General features: G+C 40.6%; 1 protein-coding gene across 2 annotated transcripts; it reads left to right on the top strand.

The window, feature by feature from the left end:
• The first annotated feature begins 215 nt into the window (after positions 1–215).
• Positions 216–10,011, top strand: gtf2a1 (general transcription factor IIA, 1). 2 transcript variants are annotated; one of them, XM_061052533.1, is made up of 10 exons: positions 216–451; positions 2,103–2,204; positions 2,989–3,211; positions 3,501–3,565; positions 4,854–4,929; positions 5,107–5,231; positions 6,199–6,303; positions 6,496–6,783; positions 7,411–7,500; positions 8,332–10,011. In XM_061052533.1, exons 1-10 carry the CDS (start codon positions 422–424, stop codon positions 8,437–8,439), a joined length of 1,212 nt encoding a protein of 403 aa, XP_060908516.1. In that variant the 5' UTR covers positions 216–421; the 3' UTR covers positions 8,440–10,011. The 2 variants fall into 2 exon arrangements, with proteins under 2 accessions (XP_060908516.1, XP_060908515.1); XM_061052532.1 differs by having other exon boundaries at positions 5,107–5,249.
• The last annotated feature ends 4,577 nt before the right edge of the window (positions 10,012–14,588 follow it).

Raw genomic sequence — 14,588 nt, 5'->3', positions numbered from 1 at the left:
TAATATTTACATTTGGTCCAATTCAGTAAAGAAGATCACCGAGCATTATGAAGCTAATGCGATCTGTTCACATTTATTTACCAGTCAGCTTACCACATTTAAACTTCATTTCCCAGCAGCAGGCGAATTGATTGGTCATCATACTCCGCTCGAAATCTCGCGATATGTGTGGTTTGACCCTGCCCTATGTCTCGCGCACTCGCAGCTCCATCGCTCAGTATATAAAGCAGGACAACGACGGAAGAAGGACGGCTGGGGAGTCGCAGCCCGGGATTGTAAATAAGACCGTATAAACTGTGTTTTATTTACAAAAGTAATGCCGGCTGTTTTAGAATACCGTTCCCAGTTGTTTTAAGTCGTTTTTCGTAATTTTTGGCTCTATTTCTCGCCTATTTCCGTGTGGTTTTACACTACGCGTATAATGGCGAGCTCGGCAAACTCGAACCCAGTGGTAAGGATCAATCTCTAAGGATTGTCAGCGGGGGAAATGGGGTAAAGATAATGGGAGCTGTCGACGAGCTGATTTTTATTTAGTTCAGTACAAAGAATCTGCTTTAACAATCACTTCACTGACATTTGAAATAAAATACTTAAGTTCAGTCAATCGGCCATTTTCATGAGTTTTAGAAACTGTTCTCAGAGAGGACTGGTTGGAGGGATTGCTAAAGGACGAGGAGCAGGTTTTGTTATAAAGCAAAGAGAGCTTGGAAATGAAAGAGTAGGGATGAGAAATGCATTTAATGGTGTTAATAATTGGCTCTTTTCGTTATTGAAGCTTACATCAGTTGGATGGTTCATGATAGTGTTTCTTTGACTTCTGGATTTGATTTTTTTAAGTCATGGGTGAATTGGTTATAAAATGGATTTTCGGTCTTTGCGTTGCTTTTCGATAACAAAATGAGAAAAGATAACAATAAGCTTATATTGGTTTGAATTTAAAATGGACTTTCAAACGCATATGTACGCCAAGCACCTTCGCATCAACGAGTTGCGCTTTATTTTATTAAAAGTAAAACAAAAATGATCCGATAGTCGTCAACGCTGAGTTTGAACGCCTCATCATTGTCCACCATTTCCACGACCTGAAGGCACCACCACTTTACCCATATCATACCGACTCTGCCCCTTCTCCCCACCGACTATTTACCACGTATAGCCTACAAAGCAGAGCACTTCTTCGATAAAACACCGAAATATCCTTTACATTCCGGCACATGAAGCATTAAAAACGGGGGCCGTCGAGCGCGCAGTTTGCCGCTCCGTAAAATGGCCTCCACGTCGCCCCTCGCTCCGGTTCTGGCCCTCCTCCTCGCTGCTGCCTCGTTTTATACAGCCATATTGGCTCTCTAATATAGACTAGCCCGGGATGGGAAGGTGCTACTCGACGCTACGTCACTGGCTCTACATATAAACACCAGACTGAGCTTTAAATAGTGGAGGAGCAGATAGGCCGAGGGGGAGGAAAGGAGAGACCGAGGTCCGTGCTGCGGACATTTGGGACAATGCAACGCAGTGCGACGGCCGACGTGTCTGTCGCTTTTAGGTGTACATTGTATCGTATCTTCCGGTTGTGAATGCGACTATTGTGTCGTTTGTAGACATTTTGTATTATTTGTTGTTATGCGCCATAGTCTACATGACAGGGGACCCCGAGGGATATACACTGTTTACCTAGTTTAGACAGACAGACAGACAGACAGACAGACAGACGTGCTTCATATGGATTAGTGTTACACCACACTGTGTCGTGCATACTTTATAGCTAAATCCCAGGGATTATTTAGCAGGGACTTGTTGATATTTCAAAGTACAAAAGCTATTCACCAGATATTATAATATAACACTATTTCATGCTTATTTGGCAGAGGGAAATCAAATGTTTCGTAATACATCCTGTTTTACATGCTGTTCAGCATAATTAGTAAGTTAACTAATGATTTCCTATTAAACACTTTTTACAAATTTTATGTAAACGCCAGGATGAATTGGTAAACATTTATAATACCAGTCTTTTTTTCTTCTGTTTTTATTTTATTATTTTGCAGAAGGGTGAAGGTACCCACCACATAATGAAGTGTGTTCTCTGTCTGTCTTCCTTGTAGCCTAAACTTTATAGGTCTGTGATAGAGGATGTGATCAGCGAGGTGCGAGAGCTGTTCCTGGACGAAGGAGTGGATGAGCAAGTGCTTTTGGAACTGAAAACGGTAACAGTACCCTGCACGCTTGTTCCTATGTACAATCACTTAATTCGAAATATCACTATTACAGATGTGTGTGAGGTTCAGCCCCATGTTCATTCATTTTCAATATGATTTTCAATAATATACTATGCATATCTGGATAGGGATAATATTTATATATTTGTATGTATGTATATGTTTATTTATGTATGTGGCAGATCCCCCCCCCCCCCCCCCCCCCCCCCACATCTTTTCACTGTATTGCGGCTACATTTCAACTATACATGAATTAATGTCCAAATCAAGATGTAAATCACAAAACTAAATTTCAGATGATTGACTTCTTTACTGTGACTGTGAACATTTTACAGCAGTAAATTAAAAAAAATGATGCCAGTTATAGAATAGACTGTACATGTGCACCTGTATTTACGAACTTATCATAGTATGCTTGTATCAGGATTATGCCTGACTGAAATCTTTACTAAGATTTAAAAATATTTCAAGTACCCTCTGCAGTTCTCCAAAGTACCCTTAGGGGTTCTAGTACTCCCATTTTAGAAACACTGCTCTACTTCACTGTATTGTAGGAACCAGATGGTTTTTACATTTCAGGATATCCTCAGTACAGCAAAGGTTGGATTGGTCTGAAGAAAGTTAGGACGTGTTAAAATAATATTTAAACTGGAGACACATATTTGGAACAATATTTCAACATGTCTTCACTGTTGATTACTTATTGCTTCACTCCTTCTTAATAACTAAAGTTGCCTCTCTATCCCTCCTTTCCTCTGCCGGGATGCTTCAGCTATGGGAAAACAAACTGTTGCAGTCGAAGGCAGTGGAGGGCTTCCATACAGAAGAGCAGGCAGCCCTGCAGGCCGCTCAGCAGCAGCAGCAGCAGCAGCAGCAGCAACAACAACAACAACAACAACAGCAGCAGCAGCACGTTCAGCAGATCCAACAGGTCCAGCAGGTCACCCAGCCAGCACAGACCCAGCAAGTCCTCCTGCCTCCTCAGCAGCAGCAAGGTGCGTCACACTTTGGTAGTAAAGAAAGTGTCCTGCACATTACAAACATGTGAATATGTCTCACACAGCCTTCACATCTTCTGCCACTGAAGAGATCAAGTGTAGAAGAACAAGGCGGGGCTTGTTTGAATTAATAACAAACAACCTCTTCATTATTTATAGATTACAATGAAAAGCCCAAACTGGATTAAATGAATCGATTAAATCAAGCTCATTGATTCTCTTCTCATGATGTTAGTCTTCATTGGAGCTGTTTTTTGGTTTGACTCGAGCGTGTTTCTCCCCACAGCTCCCCAGCAGCAAGTCATTGTTCAGGATTCAAAGATTCTACAGCACATGAGTGCAACAGGGATGGTGAGTGGATATCAAATCAATATCAAGTAACAGTTTGGACGTACACAACTCCACAGTTAGTTTTACGGTATGTACATATAAACATATAACTGAGAGGGCTAGTTATAAACAACACTGTGCTCATACAGAGACATACAAAATCAAAATGATGAAATGTTTGTTTGTTAATGACAGAGCTAGCACCGGTGGAAGAATAGTTTCTAAATGTATCAGAACAACAACTGCCAATTAGTCTGAACGTATACTAGAGACGTGTTTAGTGCAGTAACAAAATAAATTAAACTTCGCAACCTCTGGAAACCCTCTGTTAAATACTTCAGCTCTACAACCCTGTCTGTGGTACGCCCTCGTACATTTCTTTAATTTATTGACAAAAGGCGAGTCACTCATGGATACACACATGCTCCCTGCACACACTCCTCAGAGCGTTTTCCTGTTTGGTCAGAACTCTACCATTTGGCCTGTGAGGAGATGTCAAATTTAGATGACTCTATTATTGTTTTTATTGTAAGATAAACTTCCAGGACTTTCCTTCACTCCGATGGTGAAATATTTGTATTGAGGGAAACGTCAAAAACTGGAGTCTAAGCAGGAACAATAGGATCTTTATGTGTCTGCAGGAGTTTCACAGAACAGGATGACTGAGGAAGGGACTTCGAATGCTAGAATAGATAGAGGAAGGACCTTCAGACAGTTGTCTGGAGGTTTGGATTACAGTTAAGATCAAGCCGGGTAAAATCATCTTCCTGTGTGCCTCTCTCACACACACACACACACACACACACACACACACACCCTCTCTCCTCCCTTTTCCTTTAAAAACGCTTCCACATCTCCCTTCCTTTACCAACACTTATGTTCTACAAGCAATCTGTTAATGTGAAAGCTTTTCATCTGCACTGTTGCAAGTTTTATTTTCTTAATTCTTAAACGCCTTTTTACCCTTAACCTTTTTTCACCGAGCCTCGCTGATGAAAACGAGTCAATGCAAATACTTTTATCAGGACAGCAGAGAGAAAATGAAAATTAGAACTTAAGTTATGATGAGGATGTTCTGTATTTCATAAATATTAAAATCTCTCTAGAGAAATGTTCTGAACAACTGAGTCAAACATATCTGTGTTGTGCCTAGTGTGTGTTTGTAATAACCATAACGGGCTTTCAAAACCACTTTCAAGCTTGTTTTCCAAGTTCTTGAATAACACAACTGTGGACTCAAGCTTTGCCTGAAGATTAGTACCTCACTGCCTGGTTTCATCGACTGGTGTGTTCTTCTTCTGTCCTCTAGAGTGCAGCAGCTACTGCAGCAACCCTCGCTCTGCCCACAGGGGTCACCCCATACCAACAGCTCATCACCAGCCAAGGTGAAAGACTCACACAAGAGATTATCTGTGCATCATGTTATCGAGAAACAATACTATAATTTGCACAATTATGGTTTTTTTTCTAGTTTAGTGCTTCAACTTCCCATCAGCTGTTGCAATCAAGTGATGCATGTCCTTTCACGGCACTCATGCCTCCTCTGTTTCCTGGTCTCTCAGGTCAGATTCTGCAGGTGGTGCGTGCTCCCAATGGGGCTCAGTACATCATCCAGCAGCCTCAGCAGCAGATCCTCCTGCAGCAGCAGATGCAGCCTGGTGGCGTACAGGCTCCGGTCATACAGCAGGTACGCCCCATTACACAGGTAGGAACACCCTGACCCGATGAACTGAATGCCTTTTTTGAATGCAACATTTTGAGTGGGTTATACCACAAACATGTCTAAATACTTCTTGTTATATTTTTGGTAGTAAATGATTTCTAACAGCTTGTGTATTTAACCCTTGACATCCTGTTTTGGTCCATAACATGTTATGGTCACTGAACCCGTTTTCACATATGCGCTCCTGAAAATATCGAGATCATTTCAGAAGGACTGCTCCAGAGATTCTCCTGACCTTTGCTGTTCACATATGCTCCTCACAGCGGGAGGCTATCCCTGTCAGACGGGAAGGGGAAGAGGGAAGAGGGGGGGGGGTCTGCTGTGGTAAGAAGTAACGTAAAAAAACAACAACGCGAAAGTGGTGGATGAAGCCACAGAGACCGCTATAATGAGAATATTTGCCTTTATATCAATGCTATGTGTTGTTGAATGGAATGACAACATCCACAAAAGAGAGGAGAACAACATACTGACGAACAGAAAACATAATGCAGCCGCTTCATTACGTGCACAGAGATCGCAGTGGTCGCACGCGGACACTCCGTGCATCAGTCACAGTATATAACCGTCACTCCCCCTCCTATTGACTCGAGCTGAATTCTCTGGAGAAAATCCTGCGGCGTTCTCACATCAGCTCGCTCGGACTTGCAGAAAAAATACGAGGGGTCTGGCAGGAGAAACTCCGAGCGAAACATTTGGCTTTTTGTGTTCACATATACAGATCCTCCGGGAAATATCAGGAGTTTTTCAGGAGATTTCTGCAAAGTGTGAAAGCCGCATCAGTTTCATACATAACAATAATGACCTTTTAATGTTTGCCAATAACATAGTTCTTTAAATGAATGAGAAATTGAGATGTCATTCTGTTAGAGGGAAACACCAGCGTCCTTTAGTAAAATGTGAGCTCTTCCTGTTTCCTCTCTCTCTCTAGGTTCTGGCTCCTATGCAGGGAGGCCTGCCACAGCAAACAGGAGTCATCATCCAGCCGCAGCAGATTGTGTTAGCTTCAGGAAAACAAGTCCAAAGCAATGCACAGGTCAGTTCTTCTTCTTCAGTTACTTCATAACTCATTTGATCGCTCTTCTCAGGATGTTTGCTGTGCATTTGTTAGCATTTGCTGTAATGGTTGTTTTGTTGTTGCAAATAGTTCAAGCATTGATAGACATCGATATCAACGATCTACTGGGACTGATATTTTTTTTCTTTTTTGGGGCCCTTCCCCGTCCAGGTGATGCAGGCAGCAGGTATGGCGCAGCAGCCTGGTCAGGCAGCTTTAGTGCAGCAGCTTCAGCAGGCCCAGGGTGCAGCTGCACCACAGGCCCAAGCTCTGCCCCAGGCCCAGCAGCAAGCTCAGGCTCAACAGCAGCCGCAGACCCAGCAGGCTCCCATGATGCTGCAGGTGGACGGTGCCGGAGACACCTCCTCGGAAGAGGACGAGGATGAGGAAGAGGAGTACGACGAAGATGACGAGGAGGAGAAGGACAAGGACGGGGGCGAGGACGGGCAGGTTGAAGAGGTAGGCTAGGGATGAAGCAAAAATATGACCTAAACATTTAGATTTTCCCTTAGTGGATCAGTGTTCTGGACAGTGAGCAGTGCAATCTAAGATGTTGTCTCCTGTTCGGGAAAATAACTTTTGTTGTACTGTTACATCCCACCCTGAGGTGGCCCTGTAGAGCGGCAACCCACAAACTGACCAAACAAATCACAGAAAACCCCTTAAAACACTTAGACATGGGATTTATTTTAACAAAAAAAAATAACAACCAAATAATGGACAAAGGCTTCAATGATCAAACACAACACACACAATCCTCGTCCTCGAGGCATAAGACACCGCCAGCCATTTCTTTTAAAAGCCTCGGACCAGGTGAACCTCATTCACATTAATAAGATTCACCTGCATGTTGAAACACAGCAGAAGCCTGAAAGGGACACATACACATAAAGCCAAAACAATACTGTATTATCACATTGTGTATTCTTAAGATAATAAATACAAGTTACAAATACAAGATGAGCTCTCCACAATCAGCCACGCTGTGTGTTTAAATGCTACATAGAACAGAAATCCTGAGACAGACTTTGGAATCATTATGTAGACCTGCACAAATGAAACTTGTTGGTTTGCTGTCGTCTCCAGGAGCCACTGAACAGCGGGGATGATGTCAGTGATGAGGAGGACCAGGAGCTGTTTGATACAGAGAATGTAGTGGTGTGCCAGTATGACAAGGTAAGAAGATCTTATTTGAGGGAAAACTTAACAGCCACTTCTGACCAACTGAAGATGACTACGCACTGGATGATTTCAGGCCCCCTTATGGGCCCCATTTAACTATTGGGGGAGTTATTTTACAGCCTCTGTACACGTGGTGCCCAACATAATCGCTAGGCTACCGGTGCTCCCAGGAGTTAGGCAGAAAGTTTGCTAACAGTTTTTGAATTAAAGGTCCTACAAGCCATCCCTGTAGAAAATACTGGACCTTATCTATTTGCAGATTTTGTTCTGTGCCTTTTTTAAAACAAAAAAAAAAACAAGTTTAATATATCACTCATGAGGAAATAGTTGGGGGGGGGGAAAGAAGGCTGTTACTGTAGTGAGCTGTTACACCTACCCTGCAGCGGTAGCTTCAGCCATTAAAAAGAACAGTAATAGAAAATAGTCGATCTCTATGCTGATGTTCTCAATAGCTTTTGAAGGACATAACGAGGCGCCAGTATTGATTTCAGTCTGTTTCATATCCAGCTAAAAACTCCCCACAGTAGCTTTAAATACAAAGGAATTAATTTTTCAGGAACTACATATTGTTGCGATAACCAATGAGACAGTATAAACAAAAGTCATGGCATAGTAGTTTTAGTCTAGATCCGTGTAGTTTAATCCTATGTGGTACTAATTCAGAATTTATAAAGAGCTGTCTGCAAAATTTGGCAATGCATGCGTCTGGCTGAGTTCTCTGCATGCATGGGTTAAAGACATTAGAGACTGCATCCACTGTAAGATGAAACAGTGTCCATCTGTCCCCGACGCCCACACCATTCATTTCCTCTCTTTATTGTGCAGATTCACAGAAGTAAGAACAAATGGAAATTCCACCTGAAGGACGGGATTATGAATCTAAACGGGAGAGACTATGTCTTCTCCAAAGCCATTGGTGATGCTGAATGGTGAAGAAGAAAAAAAAAAAACAGCTACAGCAGGAGCAGGAACTCTGTAACTCCCTTCGATCCAGTCAACAGACACTTCAATATCCTTCCATATCCTGTGACTGGACTCATTTCAGGAAATCTTTTTTCTGAGACTTTGAGAACTCTGGTAAACCCAAAGGACTGTGAGGTACAGTCAAAATCTGGGTGTCATCAAAAACACTCCACTAGCCTTGCAGGATGAGAAACCTACGGGGGGGGGGGGGGGGAGTCCTGTGAGCAGAGCGTTCTTGTGATCTTTTTTTTTTTTTTTTCCCAGGCTTCTCTTACCTTTTTTCCCCCTGAGAATTCACTTTTGGAAAGTAAGCATTTCACATCGTACAGGTGTAGTGGACCAGGGTGACCTGACCTGCTTCAGGAGGTCGGACGTCATTCATTTGAACCCTGTAGATGAGTAACACCTTCACGATGCACTGTAGTTGCTTGACTGGATTGACATGCGTCTACATTTAAGCCCAAAAGTAGTGCCCACCAGTCGAGATCGCTGCCTTTAGAATGGCCTGAATCACCTTTTTGGCTTCTCAATTTTTCGTTCTTGGATCATCATTCTGTCACGATTCATGTTCATGACATCGGTGCTCCAGAATGTTTTATGTAGTTAACGACATTGTCTTGTTTTAAACATTTTTTTAAACGTGTTTGATATAGGGTTAAGACAAAGAAGGTATCGTTACATTTATCCTAAAAAATTACTAATAGTTGTTTGAAGGCATTTTTTTAATCTTCTAAGGAGCGCTAAATCCCCCAAAAAATAAATATATACTGATAATTTCCTCACCGGCTTCTCTGGAGCTTCATTCCATCTGATTCCCAAAATGTAACGAAAAAAAGGAAGATCCAACTCATTTATGAATTGTACAAAATGTTTGAAAGTGTGTCCTGTTGGTGTATCTTCTTCGCTCTTATTTTAGTTCTCTGCAGCCGTCTGAAGATTTGCACTGTCAGTTTATCAATGTATTGTGAATTCAGTCAGTTGCGTTGATAGCCACAGCGTGCTCTGTTCTAATTGTATGAGTGTGTGTGTGTGTGTGTGAGGGATTGTTCATGTATGTATGTTGAGGTGTGTTGTCACAGCTTTTTTTGTATGTTTTAGTTTAATTACTTGCACACCCCATAATCTCAAAAGTAGAGATTTCATTTTCTTTCTTTTTTTTTTGGGGGGGGGGGGGGGGGGTGATTGGGGGGGGAAAGATGAAGTCACCCCCTCCCCCCCTCTTTTTTTTTTTTTTATTTATACCTGAAATTTAACGTCATGTTTTCTTTCTTTTTTCGGAGAAGTGGGAAAGCCGCACCAAACTGTGCTCTTATAATCAAATAAGTGTTCCTTTTCTTCTGTTGGCTGGACAAAGCTACTCTCTGCTGAGTTCCAAATCATTTCGTCCACCATATGTTCTCCTGTGCTTTCATTTTATTCATAACTTTTAAATGAAAATATTTTCTATCCAAGTGAGTTGAACTCGGGGCCCCGTGTGTTTCTCTGCAGTTTGTTTTTAGTGCCCCTGTTGCAGCAATTTGAAATAAAGTCCGTGTTTTTTGACTGTTGTGTTGAGTTGGTTGATGGTTGGATCTCTAGAGTAGTATGTTTTTTTACAATAGAAATCCATACACACACATAGGGACAAATATAAAATGTGTCTCATATTGTTACATATTTGATGTAACTTGAATCAAATGATCATTTCACATTTTTTACTCTGGCTTAAAGCAATTGTATAAATCTTTGTTGAATTTTCTTTATAATAGCTGCCCCCATTAGATTCTAAAATAAGACACTAAATAAATAAATCGCGTACTAGATTATCTCTGCAAAAATCCAGTGTTTTAAGGACAGTAGATTAATATTCATCACACAAATTCAGCTCCTAGAAACCATTTTCTGTTGAGTTAAACTGTCATTGAATGTTGCGTGTGCCTTTTGAACTCTATTTCAGGATATTCACAAATGATGGATGAGTTAATGACAAGGATGTTTATTTAAAAAAAAATGTATCCCTGTGTTTAAACACTTGGTTGTGTTCTAGCTGCTTTTCAGATCATGAAGTAATTTAATGTAATTATACATTTAATTGTATTAGTCAGAACAAGTTTGGAGGAAATCACAGAATTGTAATGCATTGTATTTTATTTTTGAATAAAAAAGAATAAATTAGCACATTTAACAGCATGAATTTAATCGGTGGGACCTCTCTTTTAGCAACTATTAAAAGTCTTCATCCACTTTCTCTATCACCTTACATCATTCACATCCTTTCATTGTAACAGTTGTCAGCTCTCATATTAGGACTAGTTTGACTAACACCACCACAAACACAATACATTTTTTTTACATTTTTGAAGAGTGGATGAAATTTAACAACGGGCATATTAAAGCTGTTATTGTTATTTTTTTCACACAAAGAACATGTATCAGTGTATACAAGGGAATTTTTGATATGTCAACTTAAGAGAGAGGCTGAACATTTTATCAATGTTTGTGAGACTTTTAAGTATGTATCCTCTATTTCAACTGTTTGATTTTTTGATTTTCTTCTTGGTAAGAAGAAAATATTTTAGTCAATTCAGCCATCCTTTATTTTTGTTAGCAAGTCAAACCACTATGCTATAAGCTAACTATTTCAACTGTTTTTTGGCGTATCCAATGCTCTTAGCAAATCATTTTATTCAGTAACATTTTGTGAAGTACCAGCTGTTCATTAATTCAACTACTTTAGGCTAACATTCGTAACATTTTAACTATTGCTTAGCTATTAAAACCACTTTAGCTTTTACAACTGTATATATTTGATAACTTAAGCTATTTAAACCATTTACTACTTTTCTTTTTCTTAATATTTGAACTGTCGATCCATCACTTGTAGCTAGTGTATTTTTATTTATCTTTATTAATCCAAGCTTAATTATTCTTCTTTCTAATTTATTGGCCTAAAAAGGCAATAATTAACTTTATTACAATAAAAAGCATCACAAGTTTTATAGCTGACCTTACAAATGTTATAATGGAATTTCTATTTCAATTTCAATTTCATTTTTTGCTTTTTGTGCCATTATTGTAGAGATGGAACAGTGGATAGAGCTTGAAAATCAGGTAGATACAGAGAGGGGAACCACATGCAGTAAAGGAGCCACAGGCCGGATTCGAACCTGGGCCGCCTGCTTGGAGCACCATAGCTTGCGTACATGGGGCGTGCAAACCTACCACTGCTCCACCAATGCCCCTTAAATTATTTTTTTTAATTAACTATGAAATTCCTCGGTCAAAATATCTGGCTAAGTGCTAAAGCAAAAGTACCTCCTAGGGTACACAATTTGAGCTCTAGTTTTTAAACACTGCCTCACTACATCTAATGCAACATGGACATGTGAGACATAAAAACTCCACTATTCTAGCCATGTAATCCAGCGTCTGGCTGTCAGGGTGTTCACAGCATGGGCGTTCTCCCTGTCTTTCCTCTAATTCCTACTCAAACTGATACAATCCCTGTGTATTTCCTTGCAGGTAATTATGAGATAAAGGTGTGGTGCTGTCTGGGATTAAAGCTGAACCAGAAACTACATGGAGATTTTTGCCCCTGATTGTAAATGGATTTGAGGCGGGCTGTCACTTCAACAACATATCAGGCTTCACAAAGACTTATTCAGCCCTGAACAGACCTAGTAGAGGAAGAATGTATTCCTGGCTGCTTCTGATGAAATGGGCCCTGTTGCTACTTCTGGGCACTCAGACATAAGAGTCTGAGCTGCTGGAGAATGAGGCTTATAATGAGGCCCTGGAGATGTTGAGCTAAGACTATATAGCTTTCTCTACTTACCAGCTAACTGATGGTGGCTGCCAATCAGCTGCATGGTCAAACAGAGTCTGGAGGCTTCATTGGATCGTGGTAGCCAGGCCTGTTGGCTATAAGGCAAGTTACCATACACTCTGAAAATGTCAAGCTCTATTGGACAAAGAGTCTCTATTCAATTTAATGGAGATTCCTCCTTTTCTGGTTTCCCTTCATTGTCTCATGGCTTTTATCATGTCCAATAATAAATATAGTCAGTACAGACATGGGAGAAGGATGGTTTTTGTCTGTCTGCTGGTATGCTTTTCCAAACACACCTTTCCTTTCAGCTTGGCCTTCTGTACGCAATTTGAAGTGGAGTTCAGATGTAGGTGATAAAGTGAGTGATGACTGAATTCTATGCATCTGCTACTGTTTCAAGGTTCTGGTATTATGTATGCTGGTCCAGGTACAGCATGCTGATTGATTGAAAGTATATCCATCATTATAAGTGTAGAGCTCATTCACTAACGACGATCTTACGATAGATTTGTCTTTTTTGGTTTTAGGAAGATTACTTTTAAGTCAAATGGCAAACGTCTGAGTAATATCATTTGTGTTCTCGTTAAAGTAGATTTGCTTTTAATTCGGTCCAGTCCAAATGTAGATGTGTTCCAGCTCAAGTGCTTGCTGGAAAGCCAAATAGAATCTGAATCGTCCTTTCCAAACCATTGGAAAAGGATGCAAACTAAACTGGTGTACTGGTTCGTTTGAGGTGAGCAACTAAGCGAATGGAGAAATGAAACAACATGCTTTAAACACTCTAAAAAGTGTGTACACTTTTCTTTGTATTATGAGTTGTATTATAAGTTGCACATGTCTACATTGTTGTGATTTGAGCCCACACTCCTGCTGATAGGTCACAGGTGCTGTAGGAAAAAGATGATGTGCAGAAATCTGGATGTGACTGGGTATCTTGTGCAAAGATCAACAGTTCAAACAGTACAAATATTGAGATGCAAAGTAAACAAATACTTAGCACTTCTCAGTTGCTTGAGGCAAAAATATCTTTTGCTTACTATTTGGAAGTTGTAGCAAGAACAGTGCTTTGCAAGCATCAGTGCCCAAGTAATTAGCCACTAATTGCTACTGGGAAAGTTGGCACACTTAAGTGACTGAAATACTTTATTTTTAGGCCTTCGGCCAGGTTTTCCTCCAATGCCTATTTAATGAACAATATGGCATTCTGATTAAGTCGTTTTGGTTGCATGAATGCACTACACCTGGGCAATACCAATGAGCTGGCCCAGAAATCCGTGCTTATATATATTAAACTTGGAACATGAAACATCTTCAAATCCAATAGATCTTGCTCGTTTGTTAATGAATCAGCTATGCTGTAGTGAAATGGTTGGTAACAGTTGGACATAAAATATTCTCATCCTTATTTTTAGGAGTTGAACCACCCTAACCCTAACTCTTTCGGAACAGGGAGTACAGTTTTCATTGACGTGGACACTGATTTGCTCTAGTCGTCATTAAAGAGTTTTCTGCATAAGAGAAAACCTTGACTCTTTAAGAGGACCATCCATGCCTATTGGTCCATGCAGTACGTCATAAATGCAGGGATTTTTTTTATTTCCAAGAAGACCTGACCTCTGAGCAGCAGAGGCTATTTCAATTTTCCTAATGGAAACTCTGTTCAGTCATTCTCATGATTCCTTTCCCACCATATTTGACTCGAGCAACCTTATCTGGTGTTAGCGAGGTGAGGTGCATTATCGGGCCCTGCCCTGCTTATTTGAGGAATGGCTCAGGGATGGGTTTATTTGAAATACCGGGAAATGAATGATCAGGCAGTCCTGAGAATCAGCTACATAATGAATGTGAAAATAAATCCTGTCCTTGTCTCTATCAGTTTGTTCAGCCTTTTCTGACTATTGGTTAGATTGAAAACCCATGTGCTTTTAACCTTTAAATATTGATATTCGGTTTGATAATGCTGTTGGCTTTGAAATAACCTTCGATCACTTCATGAATTCTAAATGGAGTATCAGTCTTGGACGCCTCTGCCAGTATGTCACCACTCCCAATGTTCTCTTTGTATTTACCAAGTATCCCACGTAAGTGTGCAGTCATTTTGATTTTTATCAACCTTGACATACAAACACTTGTGAAACAAGCATGAACTTTGAGTTAAGACTAACTGGCAGTGGAAGTGGAGGGGCCCTTACAAATGCAGCCAGCCACATCATACTCCAAGTCTGTGTGCTTAGCGTCTGAAGGGTCACCACTGGATTGTTGTAAATGCGTGATTGGAGGAGATAGACATAAAGCTGTGGAAAACATTCAG

The sequence above is a fragment of the Labrus mixtus genome, chromosome 12 (genome assembly GCF_963584025.1).
Source record: "Labrus mixtus chromosome 12, fLabMix1.1, whole genome shotgun sequence".
NCBI lineage: Eukaryota > Metazoa > Chordata > Actinopteri > Labriformes > Labridae > Labrus > Labrus mixtus.
The sequence above is the reverse complement of the archived record's forward strand: the minus strand, read 5'-3'. Positions and strand labels throughout refer to the sequence as shown.